The following is a 19,171-nucleotide window of genomic DNA, read 5'->3' as shown; positions in this document are numbered from 1 at the left end:
AATGGATTAATTTTGAATATTTTGAATATATAACTTTATAACATTGACTAAATTCAATGAGATAAGACACAGTATGAGATACACTGATCTATATAAGACTATAGATGTACAATTTAACATACAAAACAGTGCAATTTCTTCTGTGGTACCAATTATCTCCACAAGAGGGCCTACTTGTGTCAAAACTATGTCTTTGTGTACAAACAGTACCTACATGTGGACTTGTGTGTGTCTGTGCGTAAACTTACGCCCTCGGCCTGCTCCGGAACTCCTACACAAAGGATCCAGCATCAAAACAGATCCATGGTTAAAAAAATAATAATAAAAATGGATGAATATTTAACAACAACAGCTCATATTTCCTGAACCAACTCCATTCAGCAAGCAGTGCAGTGCCCGCCTCGGGCTTATCGCGTCAGTGCCATGCTAATGCGCTAGTAATCTGTTTCCCTCCAGATGCTGCTATTGTTTTGCCAATACGTGGGCACGCCAAAACCCATTCCTGCGTGACCTCTGCATTGTTTCGCCCGCATACCTCAATGATTAGCAAGAGCCCTCGCTATTAATCAACTGGGGAACAGAGGCTGCTGGGTGTTTATTCACCCTGAGGAAACAATAGCCAAAGTTTCTGTGAGGAACACGAGGCTCCAGGGCCCATTGTGAAAACAGGAAAGTCTTTCCTACCCGAACAGGAAATTTCCACCTCGCATCTCATGCTGGATGAAAAACACTTTACGCTTATGAACAATGCCTGCGCGTCTCTTTGAGTGTTGTCATGCTGTGTTTGTGTATATCTGAACTCACCTGGTGTCGACACCTGGACTTCTGTGTGCTGGATGATGTATTCAGCCTCTGTGCTTTTCGGCATGGGAATTTCTAATGAAAGAAAAAAATATATAGACAAATATAATGTTTCTCGTTTTTAAATGTAACCATATATATTACAAAGCAAATTGAATTTGAGCCTTCGCTAAGGCACAACCTGAAAACCACCACGGACCAATCGTGACTTAGCGACTGTAGTGTAAATCTGATACTCAGCATAGGCAAATGCAGTGTTTATATATAGACAAATACAACGTTTTTCATTTTTAAAATGTAACAATATTTTTAGCATGCAAATTAGCTTCTCGCTGTCACACACCAAAAACTGCCACAGACCAATTGTGGCTTAGTGACTGTAGTGCAAATCTAAAACTCGGTATAGACAAATATGTTTATATATATAGGCAAATATAGACAAATACACTGTTTTTCATTTTTTGAAATGTAACTATTATTTAGAATGCAAATTGAAATTAGACCCTTCGCTTAGCCACTCCTGAAAACTGCCACAGACCAATCGTAGCTTAGCGACTGTGGCTATATGGATTGTGCAAATCGGATATATAGACAAATATAGCCAAATACAGTGTTTTTCATTTGTAAATTTAACACTGTTTTTTAGAATGCAAATTGAAATTAGACATTTGTAAATCTAATTTACATTTGTAAAATTAGACATTTGTAAATCTAATACTCGGTATAGACAGATGCAGTGTTTATATATAGACATATATAGGCAAATACAATGTTTTTCATTTTTAAATGTTTACAATATTTTTTAGAATGCAAATTGAAACTGAGCCTTCGCTAAGTCACATCCTAAACTGCCACTGACCAATTGTGGCTTAGTGGCTGTAGCTATATGGATTGTACAAATCTGATACTCGGTATAGACAAATGCAATGTTCATATATAGGCGAATATAGACAAATACAATGTTTTTAAATTTTAAATGTAACAATATTTTTTTTGCATGTAAATTAATCTCTCGCTAAGTCACACAGCAAAAACTGCCACAGAGCAATCGTTCCTTACTGACTATAGTGCAAATCTAATACTCGGTATAGACAAATGCAATGTTTATATATAGACAAATACAATGTTTTTCATTTTTGAATGCAACAATATTTTTAGAATGCAAATTGAAATTAGACCCTTTGCTAAGCCACACCCGAAAACTGCCACAGACCAATGGTTTTTAGGCTTAGCGATTTTAGCTATATGGATTGTGCAAATCTGATACTCGGTATAGACAAAAACAATGTTTTTATATAGACAAATATAGACAAACACGATATTTTTAATTTTTAAAATGTATCAATATATTTAAAAAGCATTTTTAGAAATTTAGCCTTCGCTAAGTCACATCAGAAAACTGCCACAGACCAATTGTGGCTTAGTGGCTGTAGCTATATGGATTGTGCAAATCTAATACACGGTATAGACAAATGCAATGTTCATATATAGGGAAATATAAACAAAAACAATGTTTTTAATTTTTAAACGAAACAATATTTTTTAGCATACAAATTGACCTCTTGCTGTCACACACCAAAAACTACCACAGACCAATCGTGGCTTAGTGTCGGTATAGACAAATGCAATATATATATATATTATGACAAATACAAATTAATTTTTTTTTTAGTGGCTGTAGCTATATAGATTGTACAAATCTGATACTCGGCATAGAAAAATACAATCTCTATATATAGACAAACAATATTGTGATTGTGTTGGGTCGTCACACTGTGCTTAGTTTGTAAATTTCAAGAACAAATTTGGGGTGTTAAAATGTGGCCTAATGGTTAGGGAGTTGGATTTGTAACTGAAAAATTGCAGGTTTAATTCCCGGTTCTGGCAGGAATTGAAGATGGGGGCAGTAAATGGTTTATTTTACAACCCCAAATCAAAAAAAGTTGGGACAGTATAGAAAACGCAAATAAAATAAGAAAATAGGGATTTCTAAATTTGCTTTGACTTGTGTTTCATTGCAGACAATACAACAAACATTATTAAGGATACAGGTAATTGACTGGCCTGTCTGCAGTCCTGACCTGTTTCCAATAGAGAATATGTGGCGCATTTTGAAGCACAAAAAGACTGTGTACTGTCACCCGCCTTGAGACTTGTTTGCAGGAAGAATAGGACAAATAACTCTTGAAACGCTTTATCAATTGGTGTCTTCAGTCCCAGCTAAGCTGAATATTGAACAGTCTTTGTAAAGTGCATCTCATATGGCATCTTTTATGTGCACAAGTTCATTATTTCAAATGCAGACCAATAGAGAGCAACACGCTCGCTTTTTCCATGCACGCCCAGAGCAAGAGAACAGGAATGCCGCAAGCGCATGTGACAAGAAAACAATCAGCTTCACATTTTGAATTCATTATACACATTTCGGCAGAATAGTAATCACCTCGGAGAAGCGCAGAGCACACAAGCACTGTGGCGCTTTGTAGATAAACTGTATCAGAGCTCAAGCAAGTGTGCAAAAACTCAAGAGCACATTGAAATTGGTGGAAGAAGTGGCGCACCATCATTTGATGCAATGCAAAACACAGGGAATCCACCTACGTGAATGGTGAATAAACTGTAATACAATGTAGGCTATTATGAACTCTATTCAACAGAAATTAAGCCAATTATACAAAACTTTTTTAGTGGGTCAAATTAAAAACAATAAAAATGTATTCAAGACTGCAATGCCACAGAAAATCAAGATAATGCCATTCTCACTATCAAGCCCAGGGTTTAAAATGGACCATAAACCAGTCAAATCACACACAAAGCCATGAATCCATTAATGACAGAAGTTGTTTGCTACTTTGGAAATAAACCTTAGAAAACCTGGCATGGATTTAAAAAATATTACATAATATATATATTTTTATTTTAAAGGGGGCACTGTCGCTATAATACAAGCTTTTTATGAAATATATGCAAACTGCAGGGCAGGAAGAATGTCTTTCATTGGTGCAGGAAAGTCTTCCGGCACAAATGAAGCCCTGTGCATTTGTTTATTTTCATTTCCGCTATCAGATGTACAAACAATAACTAACCATACTGTGACACTTTTTGGGACTGAAAGTGTGATATGGAGCCAAAAGGGGTGGAGCTAGACTCGCTGCTGTACGCTGATTGGTTTACAGGAAATTGGTACTATTATATGCTACAAGTCTTGAGAACAACAACACACGAAGCAGCATTTTTAAATACACAGCCAAAACATGACACAGAAGAAGAAGAACAGGATCTGCTTTATGTCCTCCATTGTTGTTTACGGGATCGTTCGCACGTCTAAATGTGTCAAAAGTTTCTCTCATTTACAATTGAAATAATGAACTTGAGTGAGCAAAACCTATGATTTTTGTCACTCATTTATATTCCTTTGGCTTTATCAGGGGTCTCCACAGAGGGATGAACCACCAATTACTCTGGAGTATGTTTTAGGCCTTCCAGTCGCAAGCAAGAACTGAGAGTACACCAAATACACTCTGAATACACATACACGCTTTCATTCACACACACACTCATACACTACAGCCAGTTTAGTTTACCCAATTCGACTATTGACCTTGTTCTTTGCGTACAAGCGGTCACAGTCATTGGAATTTTTTGGGCTGGAAACTTCCGGTCTTCTTCTTTTGGGAACACTTTATTTTGATGGTCCATTTGAGTATTAGTAGACTGTCTGCTTAACTGATTATAAGAAACTTGGCAAATACACGTAATCTTACACTAACCCTAACCCCAACCTAACAGTCTACTTATAATCTAATGAGAATTAATTGGCATGTAACGTAAATTCAACAAACGGACCATCAAAGTAGTGCGACCATTCATTTCTATTGATTTTTAGACGTTAAAAACAGCTCATTAAGCTTACAAACTGATGTTTTCAACCCAGGCTCATTCTGAAAACGTACCTCCACGGATGTTTCTGGAGACCACGAAATACGTCCCGGCGGCACGTTTTTCTGCAGTTTTTGTTTTCGCGAATCCGCCAGAGGTCACCGTGTACGCTTTTCGAGATCTGAAATTTCCCTCGCGACTGCCATTAGCGCCTGCTGTTCTCGCGTAAACCCACCAGAGGCCGCTGTCGACTCACTTTTGGACAGACTTTCTGACTGACTGAGCGAACGATCGTCTGACCCACCCTCCTCCTTCCCTAAACCCAACCAATTTTATTGATTGACCTGCGCCCACCCACTTCCCTGAACCCAACCAACACGTTTCAAAAGCAATCCAAAAAAATAAAAGCCCTCGTCTGATTTTTTTTTTTAGCACATCCTCACCCTGCTGTTCACTTGTTTGCTTTTTGGATTCTGTTTTTGTCTTGCCTGCTTTCTGGAACCGCTCTTCACCGGACTCGAACCCCCGTCTTTGTGGTCAACTCCTCTTTGCATCTCAAATCCGCCGACGGAAGTGGGGCGCTAACGGGACAAACTGGTTGCGGCCGGAATGTCGTCCATACAAAGGTAAGCAGTGAGCTGGTAAGCGTGAAAAGGAATGGCGTCACACCGCCCTGTAGCGTTCGTTTAAAGAAATTAAATGCAGCCATACGTACCTCCGCCTACGTAATTCGCTGTCTCCAGAAACGTCCGCAGGGCTACGTTTTCGCAAATGAGCCTGTTTTGGATGTTTTCTTATTATATTATTCAACTTTTTATGTTTAATTATGAGCACACTAGTCATTTCTCCCATAGGCGACTCAATTGGAAGTTCTAAAACAATTACAAAAACAAGCGCCCTTCCACAGAATGAGGTCAGTACCGCATGTCTTTGGACTGTGAGGGAAACCAGCGCACCCAAGGAAACATATGCGAACACGGGGAGAACATGCAAGTAGTACCAAGTGTGTCTACTTTTGGCAGTTGAATTACAAGCATTTGAGGGATTTATTGATCATTAACAATCTGTGAAGCTCTAACCTCTGCTGGGATCTGCTTGCTCTGGTTGAACCAGCTCGGACTCCTCATCAGTGTGATCGTCAGAATCTAGTGTGATTTAAAGCAGACGCTATCATCAGAATAACTCACTTCACACAGACATCATCCTGTTGTTCATCATCATGATCTCTACCTGAACCAGATGCATTTTCACTCCACACATTTCTGCCCATCACACAGGGAGTTCCTGTAAGGCACGAACAAAACCAGTATTATAAGATACATTTTTGTAGTATGATTTAAAGGGGACCTATTCTGCCCCCTATGTAAAATAAGACTGATTTCCTTAGAGTGTGAAGTTTAAACTCAAAATACCAAACAAATAATGGTTCATAAGTCTTTGAAACTGACCCTTTATAGGCTTTGATCTATATTGTGCAATTTTGGTGACTGTCGCTTTAAATTCAAATGAGATTGTGCTCTTTTCAAAAGAGGGCGGAGCTAGAAATGTCGTGTGAGCAGAGTGGCAGATTCAAAAAAAGACTAACGTCCTATGCTAATGAGGGAGAGATGGTGAGTAGTGGGCGGGGCTTTTCCCTTCTGATGACATCAAACAAAGGGAGAATGTAAATCAAAGTGTTTCTGCAGACTGTTTCTATCAAGTGTGATTATAAAAAATAAAATTAATACATTTTTACCATTAGATGCTGGTTATTTTCACAGACTGTTGCTGCACACTTGTGTTTAAACCCCTTATGAAAGTCATTTTTGCATAATAGGTGCTCTTTAACATAAATTAACATAAGATGCTACTTTGGAGAAGTCAATTTACATATTGTTATGATTATCAGCGATCTAGCGGCGGCAGATCGCCAACGGATTTGTAGATCCGCCATTTATGGAATACAAGATCCAGTCATGCACCACACACAACCGGTTCCTGATCCTGACTGATTACATTCACATAGCCAGAGGATTGTCAAAGACTGATTACATGAACTATTTATACAGCGCACACACACATAGATCAGGGCTGAGTCTTGTTAAACTGTTAACATTATGGTGCGTTTTCTCTTGCCTTGTCCTGCCATGTTTTAGACCCTTGTCTTGTTTGTTTTACGTTGTCTGCTTCCTGCCTATTGACCATCTGCCTGTTTATCGACCGCGATTGCCTGTATACACCTGTTTGCCCCTGTGTTGACCATTGCTTGCCTGACTATTTCTGCTAATAAAACCTACGTTTGGATCCTCACTCCCTTGTCAGCATCCACTCAACGTTACACTTATGGTGTATGTCTTTAGACAGTGGAAGCGGAAGGGGGGATTCTTCCAGACGAAGATGATTGGAGCGGAAAAGTCTGGTTATTTATAGTGTGTCAGTAATCGTCTGATTGGTGCAATATACAAGCTGATGTGGTACCAGCCTTGTTCAACCATAAGCACGTGATCCTCCAACACAATCTCACGGCAATTCGTAACTTTTTGATTTAGTGGCTAATTCTTACGGTCTAATTCGTACAATTTAGTACGATTTGCCCATCCGCCAATGACGGTTGGGTTTAGGGGTGGGGTTAGGTGCCACGCCTCCTTTTTAAAATCGTACAATTTCGTACGACTGAATTCGTACAAATTAGCCACTAAACGGTCAAAACGTAAAATACTTCCGTTTTCTCGTGAGATCAGGCTGGATCCTCTCGAAATTAGTTCATAAATAAACGGCACTCTTAATAACAGGTCACGCAGTGGAAAAATCTTCAAATGCTACCTCATAGCCAGTTGACGGCAATGTTGTTCGCCCTCCTGTGAAATATTTATTCTTGTTCAGATATTTCCCAAATGGTGTTTAACAGATTCAGGAATTTTTCACAGTATTTCCTATAATATTTTTTCTTCTAGAGAAAGTCCGTCTTGTTTTATTTCGGCTAGAATAAAAGCAGTTTTAAAAGGTCAACATTATTAGCCCTCTTAAGCAATGTATTTTTGATTGTCTACAGAACAAACCTCACACTGTGCTAGATGATACAGCAGTACCTGGTTTTGTTGTGCTTGCAGTACAAGCACAGCTCTGTAATCTGCCATTTTTGTTGGTACCAGTTGTTGGTATCATCTAGTACAGGGGTACCAACAACTGGTACCAACAAAAATGGCAGATTACAGAGCTGTGTTTGTACTGCAGGCACAACAAAACCTGGTACTGCTTTATCATCTAGCATGTTTGTGTAGTTCTTTCTTTTCTTATTTGCATATTTAAGCATAACATGTCAGACATTTTGTCCTTCAGTTGTGCATCTATCTTAATTTACTGCAAAATAATGATTCATTGGGTGTACTAAATTTAAGATATGTGGTAGCAAACAATTGATATGGGCTGAATTTAAACAAGGGCATCACGGTGGTGCAGAGGGTAGCACTATCGCCTCACTGGTCACTAGTTCAAGCCTCGGCTGGGTCAGTTGGCGTTTCTGTATGGAGCTTGCAAGTTCTCCGCCTGTGTGTGCGTGGGTTTCCTCCGGGGGCTCCGGTTTACCTCACAAGTCCAAACACATGTGGTATAGGTGAATTGAGTAATCTAAGGCCGCTAACACTGCACTGTTCAAGTGACCCAATTCCGATTTGTTTCTCCCATGTGTCACAGATCGGATATGGCCCATGTAAGTGTAAGCAAATCACATGGATTCCGATTTAGTCAAATCAGATTCAGGCCTTGTTCATATGTGAAAACTTATCCGATATGAATCGGATCTGTGCCCTCGTGTCTACAGTGTACATCGGATCGGACCTGTCAATACGAGTCGCGCATCATTAAAAATCATAGCGAAAGAAGTCAAGTCTGACACTTTCATTTCAGAACAGACTTCAGCAGAGTTGCAAACCGTAAATCTCATACACGAGGACTTAAACAGCTTTCATATTATCATATAGCACAGGTATTTAAGCATGTTAACGAGAGCGAGAGAGCGCAATGTCCGCCACTAACCAATATAAAGTAGCTAATATAAAACTAGTGCATTCATCAAGTGCATAAATCACGCCATGGACATTAGATTAAGATGCCTACTGGTTTAAAAAAGCCTATATATCAACAGAAGATGGACAAATGCGAATCTTTCTGTCATAAACTATAGTAAAACAGCTTGATAAAAGCTGCGAACAGATTAGAGAAAAAAGCACTGTTTTATTATCAGCTGTTAGTCAGCGCCCGCTCTTTTTTCCTGGTCATTGAGCCTTTGCCGTGTGCTGTGTAAATGCAGACGATCGGATACAGGTCACAAATTGACCATCAAGTTCTGCAGTGTAAATGCAGCCTAAATTGTCCGTAGTGTATGAGTGTGAATGACTGTGTATGGATGTTTCCCAGTGATGGGTTGCAGCTAGAAGGGCATCCGTTGCGTAAAACATATGCTGGATAAGTTGGCGGTTCATTCCGCTGTGGCCACCCCCAGAATAATAAATGGACTAAGCCGAAAAGAAAATGAATAAATGAATTTAAACAAACAACTTATGTTAAACATTGCTAAATTGAATTTGTTTCTTTAAATTCAGCCCATATCAATCGTTTAATCACTGTTTAATCCAATTAATCATTTTTTCAGTGTAGAAAAGTATGGTGTTATCTGTTATTGAGCTTTTTTTGTAGCGTCTTTCCTAATACACACAACAGGTTCAAAATGAGCCCTATGGACTGTATTAATATTAATGTGATGATGAAGAGTTACCATTGAGAACAGTGTTGTCTTCAATATCTAGTGTGAGGCTCATTCTCATGGGGTCTCCTGATTTGGGTCTTGAAGGTTTGCTGAAAATAAAAAGTATTAATGCAACAGAACTGATACACAATCAAATGTGAATGGACGTAGATGTTAAACAGAAATGGAGGGCTCTCTTACACTGATAACTCAGTCGCTTGCTTTTTTCTGCGCGGATGTGACGTTTTCTTTAAAAAGACTGTCAGGACTATGACAATCGCCACCAACAGCAGGATACAGAGGACCCCGATAAGAGCTTTCTTCCACAGCGCTAAACTGACTGTAAGAACACACAAAATAATCAACATTTATTAGCAGTTTGATGACAGGAATATACTCATGCTTGTAGCTAAACATGTTTAATGCTTTGATTTAATGCACTGTTGTTTGCAGGTTATTTGTAATGAAACGTTTAATGCTAATTTGACCAGAATAAAATATGATCATGGCTTGATTTTTAATGATTTAATTAGGCCAGTAAGGTCTGACTTTGCTTAGACAAAAGTCTTGTCACTTAACAGAAACAAGGTATCATGTTAAATCTGTCCCTGCTGAAAAATCCAGCTTAAACCAGCCTAAGCTGGTTGGCTGGTTTTAGACGGGTTTCCAGCCATTTCCAGCCTGGTCTTAGCTGGTCAGGCTAGAAAATGACCAGCTAAAACCAGCTTGACCAGCATGGTTTAAGCTGGACATAGCTGGGCTCCCAGCCTGGCTAGGCTGGTCAAGCTGGTCATCTCCCAGCCTGACCAGCTAAGACCAGGCTGGAAATAGCTGGACACCAGCCTGGAAATGGCCAAAACCCCTCTAAAACTAGGCTGGTCAACCAGCTAAAATCAGCCAACCAGCCTAGGCTGGTTTAAGCTGTTTTTTTTCAGTATCTTTTCCAACTCATTCAACTTTCAGTTTTCCGAAAAACAACCCAGAAAATTTTGAAAAATCCCATAGACTTCATATTGGGTCACAATTTGTGAGCTCATAGCCACTAGCCACTCTCTAGCAGCCAAATTTAACACCTTAGCAACTGTCCTATAGACTTCCATTGTAAAAGACTGTCATTGATTTAACATTGGATCAACCTTTTTGAGCTCATAACTCTGCATCAGGCTGTCTTACAGACTAGAGCAGGCATGTCCAAGCTCGGTCCTGGAGGGCCGGTGTCCTGCAAAGTTTAGTTCCAACCCCAATCAGACACACCTGGGCTAGCTAATCAAGCACTTACTAGGCTTTCTAGAAACATCCGTGCAGGTGTGTTGAGGCAAGTTGGAGCTAAAATCTGCAGGACACCGGCCCTCCAGGGCCGAGTTTGGACACCCCTGGACTAGAGTCTGGCATCATTCAACTCAGTCTAGCCAGCAGCCAATCACTGATGACCTTTAAACTTACTAGCCATGCCCAACAACCACTTATAACACCCTAGCAACTGTCCCATAGACTGTGACTAGCTGTTCTAACACATGCTAATAGTTAACAACCTACTGACAGGCTATTCTTGATAGAAACATGCTAGCAACATGCTAGTCATGCTACCACATGCTAACAACATGCTAATTTATGCTAGAAACAAGCTGACTCATGCTAAAATCATGATAACAACATGTTAAAATCATGCTAGGTACATGCTAAAACATGCTAACAACATGCTAATTCATGTTAGAAACATGCTAACAGCATGCTAATTTATGCTAAAAACATGTTAACAACATGCTAATTCATGTTGGAGTCATGCCAATAACATGGTGATTTGTACTAGACTCATGGTAACAACATGCTAATTTATATTAGAATCATGCTAACAACATGTTAATTCATGTAGGAATCATTCTAACAACGTGCTAATTTATACTGGAATCATGCTAACAACATGCTAATTCATTCTAGAATCATGCTAGTTACATGCTAATCAATGTTACAAACATGCTAACAACATGCTAATTCATGCTAGAATGTTTGTTATATGCTAATTCATGTTATAGTCATGCTAACAACATGCTAATTCATGCTAGAAACATGTTATCAACATGCTGATTCATGTTGGAATCATGCTAACAACATGTTAATTCATGTAGGAATCATGCCAACAATGCGCTTATTCATACTGGAATCATGATAACAACATGCTAATTCATTCTAGAATCATGCTAGTTACGTGCTTATCAATGTTACAAACATGCTAACAACATGCTAATTCATGCTAGAATCATACTTGTTACATGCTAATTCATGCTATAGTCATGCTAACAACATGATAATTCATTCTAGAATCATGCTAGTTACATGCTAATCAATGTTACAAACATGCTAACAACATGCTAATTCATGCTAGAATCATACTTGTTACATGCTAATTCATGCTATAGTCATGCTAACAACATGCTAATTCATGCTAGAATCATGCTAGTATCGTGCTATTACCAACCACAGACCACAGGATCAACTTTAAAGCTTTTTACTGGCTTGGATCAGTCTTTAAAGTGGTTACACTGTTGACTGCAGGGATCTTAAATATGTTTGCCAACTTGATAGTTTTTCAAGCTAAAGTTTTAGGATAAACCATATTAGTTGTATTAAAATGCATAAGCAAAATGTGCATATATAATAATTATGGATATCTCTGTTATGGATATCTCTCTGTGACGGGGTTGATATTATTAAAAAATTTTCAGTCTATGTTATTGGTGGTGCGCTAATTCAAATATACCTCCAACTCTAGCTGGTTTACTCTGTTTGGTTTCGAGGGCTTGATTGGACGCCTCACAGTGGTAGTCTCCTCTTTGGTCTCGCGCGATCATTTTGACGATGTGACTTCCTTTTGAGGATTGGACCTCTTGTCTGGAGTAAGGCAGAAGAAGCTTGTTATGGTACCAGGTAAAGGTGATTGGGTAAGAGCCCTCCTGGACACTGCAGGTGAGGACCAGATCCGAGCCCTCGGTCACCGTTATCTCCTGGGGCTTCAGCAATGGCTCCGAGACTGGAACTGACCAACATACAGAGATATTGTAGGTATATTAGCCAAGTTTGTGTTTGAAATCGAACATATCGGGAGTTAGGTAGAGTGATTTTAATAAATGATGTTAAAACTGTGTGGTTGGCTTATTGCTTTGTATATATATATATATATATATATATATATATATATATATATATATACCCTGCTGAAAAATCAAGCTTAAACCAGCCTGGGCTGGTTGGCTGGTTTTAGCTGGTTGACCAGCCTCGTTTTAGATGGGTTTTGGCCATTTACAGGCTGGTTTCCAGTCATTTCCAGCCTGGTCCTAACTGGTCAGGCTGGAAAATGACCAGCTAAATCCAGCTAAAACCAGCTTGACCAGCCTGGTTTAAGCTGGACATAGCTGGTTTTGGCTGGGCTCCCAGCCTGGCTAGGCTGGTCAAGCTGGTTTTAGCTGGTCATTTTCCACCCTGACCAGCTAAGACCAGGCTGGAAACCATCCTGGAAATGGCCAAAACCCCTCTAAAACCAGACTGGTTGACCAGCTAAAACCAGCCAACCAGCCTAGGCTGGTTTGAGCTGTTTTTTCAGTAGGGTATATATATATATTTATTTATTTATTTATCTTGTAGGCTTTGATGAACAGGAATAAAATCGGTCACCAAGAATGGGACCTGGCTCAAAAGTCTATCAGTGATAAGAGCATTTAATTAAGATCATGTAAAAACAGCAACATGCATCTCTAAACTTTTAAAAATAACAGCATTAGGCAAACAAATGATAAAGTAGGAAGTATTTCTCTCACCTATGACTGGTGCTGTTAGAGTGTCGCTGGTCCTAATGAACCTTGGGCCGCGGTTATAAGCCAAACATGTGAAGCTGTCAATCTCCCCTGGAAAACTAATGGAGGTGATGGTAAAGATTGCTCTTTCAGTTCCATTGACAACTCTGTTATCCACTGGAGTACGGCCCTTCAGTAAGGTGTAGGTTATTGGAAGCGTTCCGTTCTTAGCCTCACACAAAACCTTAAAAGGTCGACCAACAACCACTTTACCAACAGCACTCAAGACTGGCACTGAAACAGGTACTGGAAAAGAAGGACAGAAAATTAAATGCATGATAAAACTATTATAGAAATCCCAATTTTTTGGGAAAAGAGACTCTTTATCACGTCCTCTAACCCACCAGGGGGCGCAGATATTGCCCTATACTCCTCAACATTAGATGGCGGTAGTGAGTCTTGTTCCTCTAAACTCCCCTGTAATCAGCCTATTCACCACCACCTGTTCTTTGCTCTATACAAGAATGCTTCGTATCCTGCTCTGTGTTCAGTCCTGAACTCTATCTCTTGCTGCCTCGTCCAGTTAAGTTATTCTCAAGCCTTTTTGCTTGCTATATTCCTATTTGATTGTTCTGAGACCCTCGTGTCTATTTTATTTTCTATGTATTTTAGGAAGCTCGGCTTTCCTATTTTTGTTGTACTTTTTCAACCCTGGCTGTAGAGAGATATATTGTCTCATTTTTGTAAAGTTCTCTTCAGTAAAGATTGTATTTTTTTTGGGGAATTTATACGTTGTGGACTAACTTTGTTCCTCCTCTCCTCTGCTCTTGGTTAGAACTACTGCTAACCACACCTGGGTTCGATTCCCACTCAGATCATTACAGACTCATTTTACAACAGTTGGGTTTTACCATTTTTTTTTTTTTAAATCCCTTCAGCTGATCTCCAGGGATTACTTTTAGCTTAGAATAGACCATTGAATCAGGTTACAGCATTAGCTTATTCAATTACCAAAGAGTTTTCCTATCTAAAAGTACAACCAAAATTAACTTTGACATGTATTTTATTGCAGACAATACAGCAAACATTATTTAAGGTGTTCCTCATGATTTATTATTTTTTAACATATATTTCAACTTTGTTTCTTGCAACATATTTTAAAAAAAGATCAAACCGTAGAGAATTTACCACTTTGTAATGTTACCATTCCTTTTCACAACGCTTAAAAGACATTGAGGGACTGGAAACATGAAGTGATGAAGTGTTTCAGGTGTAATTTTGTTCCATTCTTCCTGCAAACATGTCTTAAGGTGGGCAACAGTAAGGGGTCACCGGGGCCACATATTCTCTGTTGGAGACAGGTCAGGACTGCAGGCAGACCAGTCAAGTACCTGAATCCTCTTCCTCTGCAGCCAGGACTTTGTAATGTGTGCAGAATGTGGTTTTGCATTGTCTTGTTGGAATATGCATGGGCGTACCTGGAAAAAAAGGCAGCATATTGTGCTCCAAAATCTCTCTGTACTTTGCAGCATTAATGGTGCATCACAGAAGTGCAAATTACCTTGGCCAAGGGCACTGACACAACCCAATACCATGACAGACCTTGACTTTTGGACTTGTTGCTGGTAACAGTCTGGATGATCCGTTTTTTCTTTGGTGCGCAGACACTGAGTCCATTTCTCCAACAAATTGCCTGACCACAGTACATGTTTCCACTGTGTGATGATCCATCCCAAATGCCTCCGAGCCCAGAGAAGTCAATGGCGCTTCTGGACACTGTTACCATAGGGCTTCCTTTTGGCACAGTAGAGTTTTAACTGGCAGTTGTGGATGTAACTACGTATTGTGGTACTTGACAAAAGTTTGTCAAAGTAGTTTTAAGCCCATGTGGTGATAGCACTTATAAATGAAGGATTCTTGATGCAGTGCCGCCTGAGGTATTGGAGATCACGGTAGTTTAGCTTACGCTTGCGTCCTTGTCCTTTACGCACTGAAATTCCTCCAGATTCCTTGAATCTTTTACATATGTTATGCATTGTTGTTGAAGGTGAAATATCCAAATGTCTTCCCCTCTTTCTTAGAGGAACATTGCTTTTCTTACATATTTGTAGGCCAGATCATTATTACAATCACCTGTTGTCATCACCTGTTTCAAATCACATCATTTAACCAATTTACCTGATTACTAGCCCTAAACTGCTCCTGTCCACACTTTTATTGGAACGTGTTGCAGGTCTGAATGACAGGAATATATGAATATTTACACATGAAATGAAGTTGACCATACAAAAATATTTTGAGTTCATATTGTCTGCAATGAAATAAAAGTCAAAGTAAATTTGGAAATCACTACTTTCTTTTTTACTTGCGTTTTCCATTCTGTTCCACCTTTTTTGATTTGGGTTTGTAAGTGTATAGTTTTATGAAGAACGATGAATGAAAATTCTGTAATTAATTACTCACCCTCATGTCAGTCCAAACTCCTGAAACCTTTGATCCTCTTCAGAACACAAATGAACATATATTACTCAACCCTCTGACCCTCCAAAGACAACTAAAGTTAAGGAATGTTCAGAAAGGTACCAAAAACATCCCCCCAAAATTCCGTGAGTTATCAGTGGTTCATTCATAAGTTATGAGACTATGAGAATACTTTTGTCTGCACAAACATTTATTTTTCTCAACTGATGGACACTTGCCTGAAGTGATCTCTATAATCCTTTGAGTAGTCGAGTTGAACCTTGAGTGTCGAACAGCGCATTTTAAATGGAAGGGCTCGTATCTATGCCTTAATCCTTACAAAGCTGTCACTTTCAAAGGTAAACCATTCAAAGGGAAGAGAACAGGGGCGTTGCTAGACATAAAGCTCTACTGAGGCACCCCCCCCCCCATATATATATATATATTTTAATAAATATATATTATAAATAAAAGTATTCTTGTTATTATACAATTATTATTTAAATAATCTTAAATGTAACTGAAAAACAATGTTTAGACACAACTGGAGTGATATGCTAAGATCATTTAAGAAATATTTTGCATAAATATTAATTTCATTTGAATGAAATTCTATAGACAATTCAATAAAATACAAAAAAAGATGTTTTATAAAATTATCTGTTGTCTTAGACTAGACACATGGCAGATAATTAGGTTTATTAAGTCTTTACCTCCCTGACTCCTCATCTCCTCATCCCTCCTTTTTGCTTCATACAAAAACATCTATCAGGAGGCATGCTTAGCAAGATCACCGTCATATTGTTTAAACTTTAGTTTCGTCTACTAGGTAAACAAAAAAGGTCGTTACGCCGGTTTTAAGACGCATGAGCGGCGCGTGACAAGCAAGTCACCTACTTTTTTGGCGCGCATGTTAACTACCGGAACTCGCACCGGCAGAAGAGCAGCGCGTGCGAGAGGCACGCGGGTTCTCTGTGCAGACGTGGAGATGCGTCAGTTTGCTTTTTGATTAAACACATTGCTTTCACCAGCGTTGGTTCGGTTGCACACAGAGAATAACGACTCTATTTCGGGATTACCACTCTTAATAAATACACTTGCATACGAAGTAAATCATATCTCAATGCATTTACTGGGGCACTGGAGATTGTTACTGGGGCACGTGCCCCAGTAAATTAGGTCTAGCGACGCCCCTGGGAGAGAAGAATTTACTAAATAAAGTTGAATAAGGTTGTTGGCACAAAAGTATTCTCATAGCTTCATGACATTACGATTGAACCACTGAAGACACGTAGACTATTTTGATAATGTTTTTGGTCCCTTTTTAGACTTTGAAAACCTTGTGACTCTTGATGTCTATGGAGGGCAATTTAGTCCACGTTTTTGTTCAGAAGATGAATGAAGGTGTCAGGGGTTTTGGAATGACAAGAGGGTGTGTAATTAATTACCAAATTAATTTTTTTGGTGAACTGTCTCTTTAACATCCAATGAATCCATTCATTCCACAATCCCTACAGTTTCTTCAGATTCTTTAAATGTCTTACACGTTATTACAACATGCTCTTTTAAGGAACTCTTGGCGCCCTTGGGTATGCTTGTATTTAACAACTGTTTGTACTGCTGTGCTAATACATAGCATTTCAATAATATGAACATGTTCCCTAATGACAGATGTGACAAAAGCATAAACTCATCACCTTTAGCTTTTAAATGGTGTGGTAGGCTGGTCCGGTTAACACCTCTAGCCTTGGCCATACAAGAGTATTTGCCATTGGTGACCAGGCTGGCAGAGTTTCGAAAGATGGGATTTGTAGAAATGCGTTGACCATCTTTCAGCAAAGCATACTTGATGTCTTCTTTTCTGATCTTGTTTGAGGAGATCACAGCACTGCTGCAGTTCAGGTTGAAGTATTCTCCTTCAAAAACCTCATATGGGCTCATTGTCAAGATTGGCCTTGTAAACAGTGCTGAAGAAGAAAGATGGATTTAATTAACATGCAGTTCATTACTACAGCTCATAAAACTAAATATGAAATCGTAAAATAACTTTTGATATTTGGAAAGAAATTAGTACCCTTGCTGGAAAATCCAGCTTAAACCAGCCTAGGCTGGTTGGCTGGTTTTAGCTGGTTGACCAGCCTGGTTTTAGAGGGGTTTTGGCCACTTTCAGGCTGGTTTCCAGCCATTTCCAGCCTGGTCTTAGCTGGTCAGGCTGGAAAATGACCAGCTAAATCCAGCTAAAACCAGCTTGACCAGCCTGGTTTAAGCTGGACATAGCTGGTTTTGGCTGGGCTTCCCACCTGGCAAGGCTGGTCAAGCTGGTTTTAGCTGGTCATTTTCCAGCCTGACCAGCTAAGACCAGGCTGGAAATGGCTGGAAACCAGCCTGAAAGTGGCCAAAACCCCTCTAAAACCAGGCTGGTCAACCAGCTAAAACCAGCCAACCAGCCTAGGCTGGTTTAAGCTGTTTTTTTCAGTAGGGACAGCAATAATTAACACACTATTATAACATTATAATAGCAATAATGAGTGTTAAGCGAAAGTAATTTACATGTTAAGTCAATGCAAAGATGTAAATAGACATCCTGTGGTGCGAATTGAGCATTGCTTAATGTGCGAATCACTCAAGATGGAAAATCTGAACTTTGGCAGGCATTTGTGCCATGTTAATCAGGGGCTTGCTCTTGTATTCGGATGAGGAGCCAATCATCAATCGCTTTAGACTGATGATTCTCTGAAGGAGGACTAGACGTGAGTTTGTCAATTTTGGAGAATTTGATGTTTCTGTCAAGGTTCGTAGAGGGGAAAAAGGGAGCGAGGACTCAAATGCAAAAAACAAGATGATTTATTAATTAAAATAAAACAAAACAACAACAAAAACCACCCCGAGGGGGAAAACACTAAACTATAACACAAACAGAGAAACAAACTTGGTTGGGCTGACAAGACAAGGCTGGAGCTGGAACACGGGGGAAGTATAGACGACATACGATGACGAACTGGCACAGGACAGCAGACATCAGGAGAATATAAGCAGGAGAAATGAAATACACAAACAGATGAACATAATTAACTAATAATGGGTTAACAAGGAGGGTGGGACTAGACGATAGACGGGAGAGCACCTGACACAAAGAGACAACACAAGCCAGGTGCTCACATTAAACAAGACTAGAACACGCAGCCAATGAGAGAACTCATTAACCGCGTGTTCGTATGACAAGACAACAACACTGAAGCACACAACAGAAGCACGCGACCAATGTAAACAGAGCCGCGTGCTTTGACAGACGCAAGACACGAGCACACGATAAGTGAACACTTTACCGTGCGCTCACATAAATGCAACGCGCATGTTTCATCTCAGCGCCAACCAAAACCGAAACCAACTAGACGGAGACGCTGATAATGTAACAGCGCGATGCTGACGAAACAAAACACAAACACGAGTACAAGAGCGCGCGTCCCAAGGACGCACAGACGCCGCACGCCCGCATCAAGTGGGAGCGCGCACGGTCCAC

At 39.6% G+C, this 19,171-nt stretch overlaps 1 protein-coding gene across 1 annotated transcript in view; it reads right to left on the bottom strand.

Moving 5' to 3' along the window:
* The window catches only part of pecam1a (platelet and endothelial cell adhesion molecule 1a), a 31,430-nt gene that overhangs the window by 2,434 nt on the left and 9,825 nt on the right, over positions 1–19,171 (bottom strand). Inside the window, exons 6-14 of the mRNA XM_056452831.1 lie at positions 17,349–17,618; positions 13,216–13,497; positions 12,162–12,437; positions 9,605–9,743; positions 9,434–9,513; positions 5,911–5,964; positions 5,760–5,825; positions 805–876; positions 249–271 (exon numbers count right to left, since the gene is read on the bottom strand). Of these exons, the coding sequence (XP_056308806.1) occupies positions 249–271; positions 805–876; positions 5,760–5,825; positions 5,911–5,964; positions 9,434–9,513; positions 9,605–9,743; positions 12,162–12,437; positions 13,216–13,497; positions 17,349–17,618 (1,262 nt within the window). The remainder of the gene's footprint in view (positions 1–248; positions 272–804; positions 877–5,759; positions 5,826–5,910; positions 5,965–9,433; positions 9,514–9,604; positions 9,744–12,161; positions 12,438–13,215; positions 13,498–17,348; positions 17,619–19,171) is intronic.

The sequence above is a fragment of the Danio aesculapii genome, chromosome 3, assembly GCF_903798145.1.
Source record: "Danio aesculapii chromosome 3, fDanAes4.1, whole genome shotgun sequence".
NCBI lineage: Eukaryota > Metazoa > Chordata > Actinopteri > Cypriniformes > Danionidae > Danio > Danio aesculapii.
The sequence above is the reverse complement of the archived record's forward strand: the minus strand, read 5'-3'. Positions and strand labels throughout refer to the sequence as shown.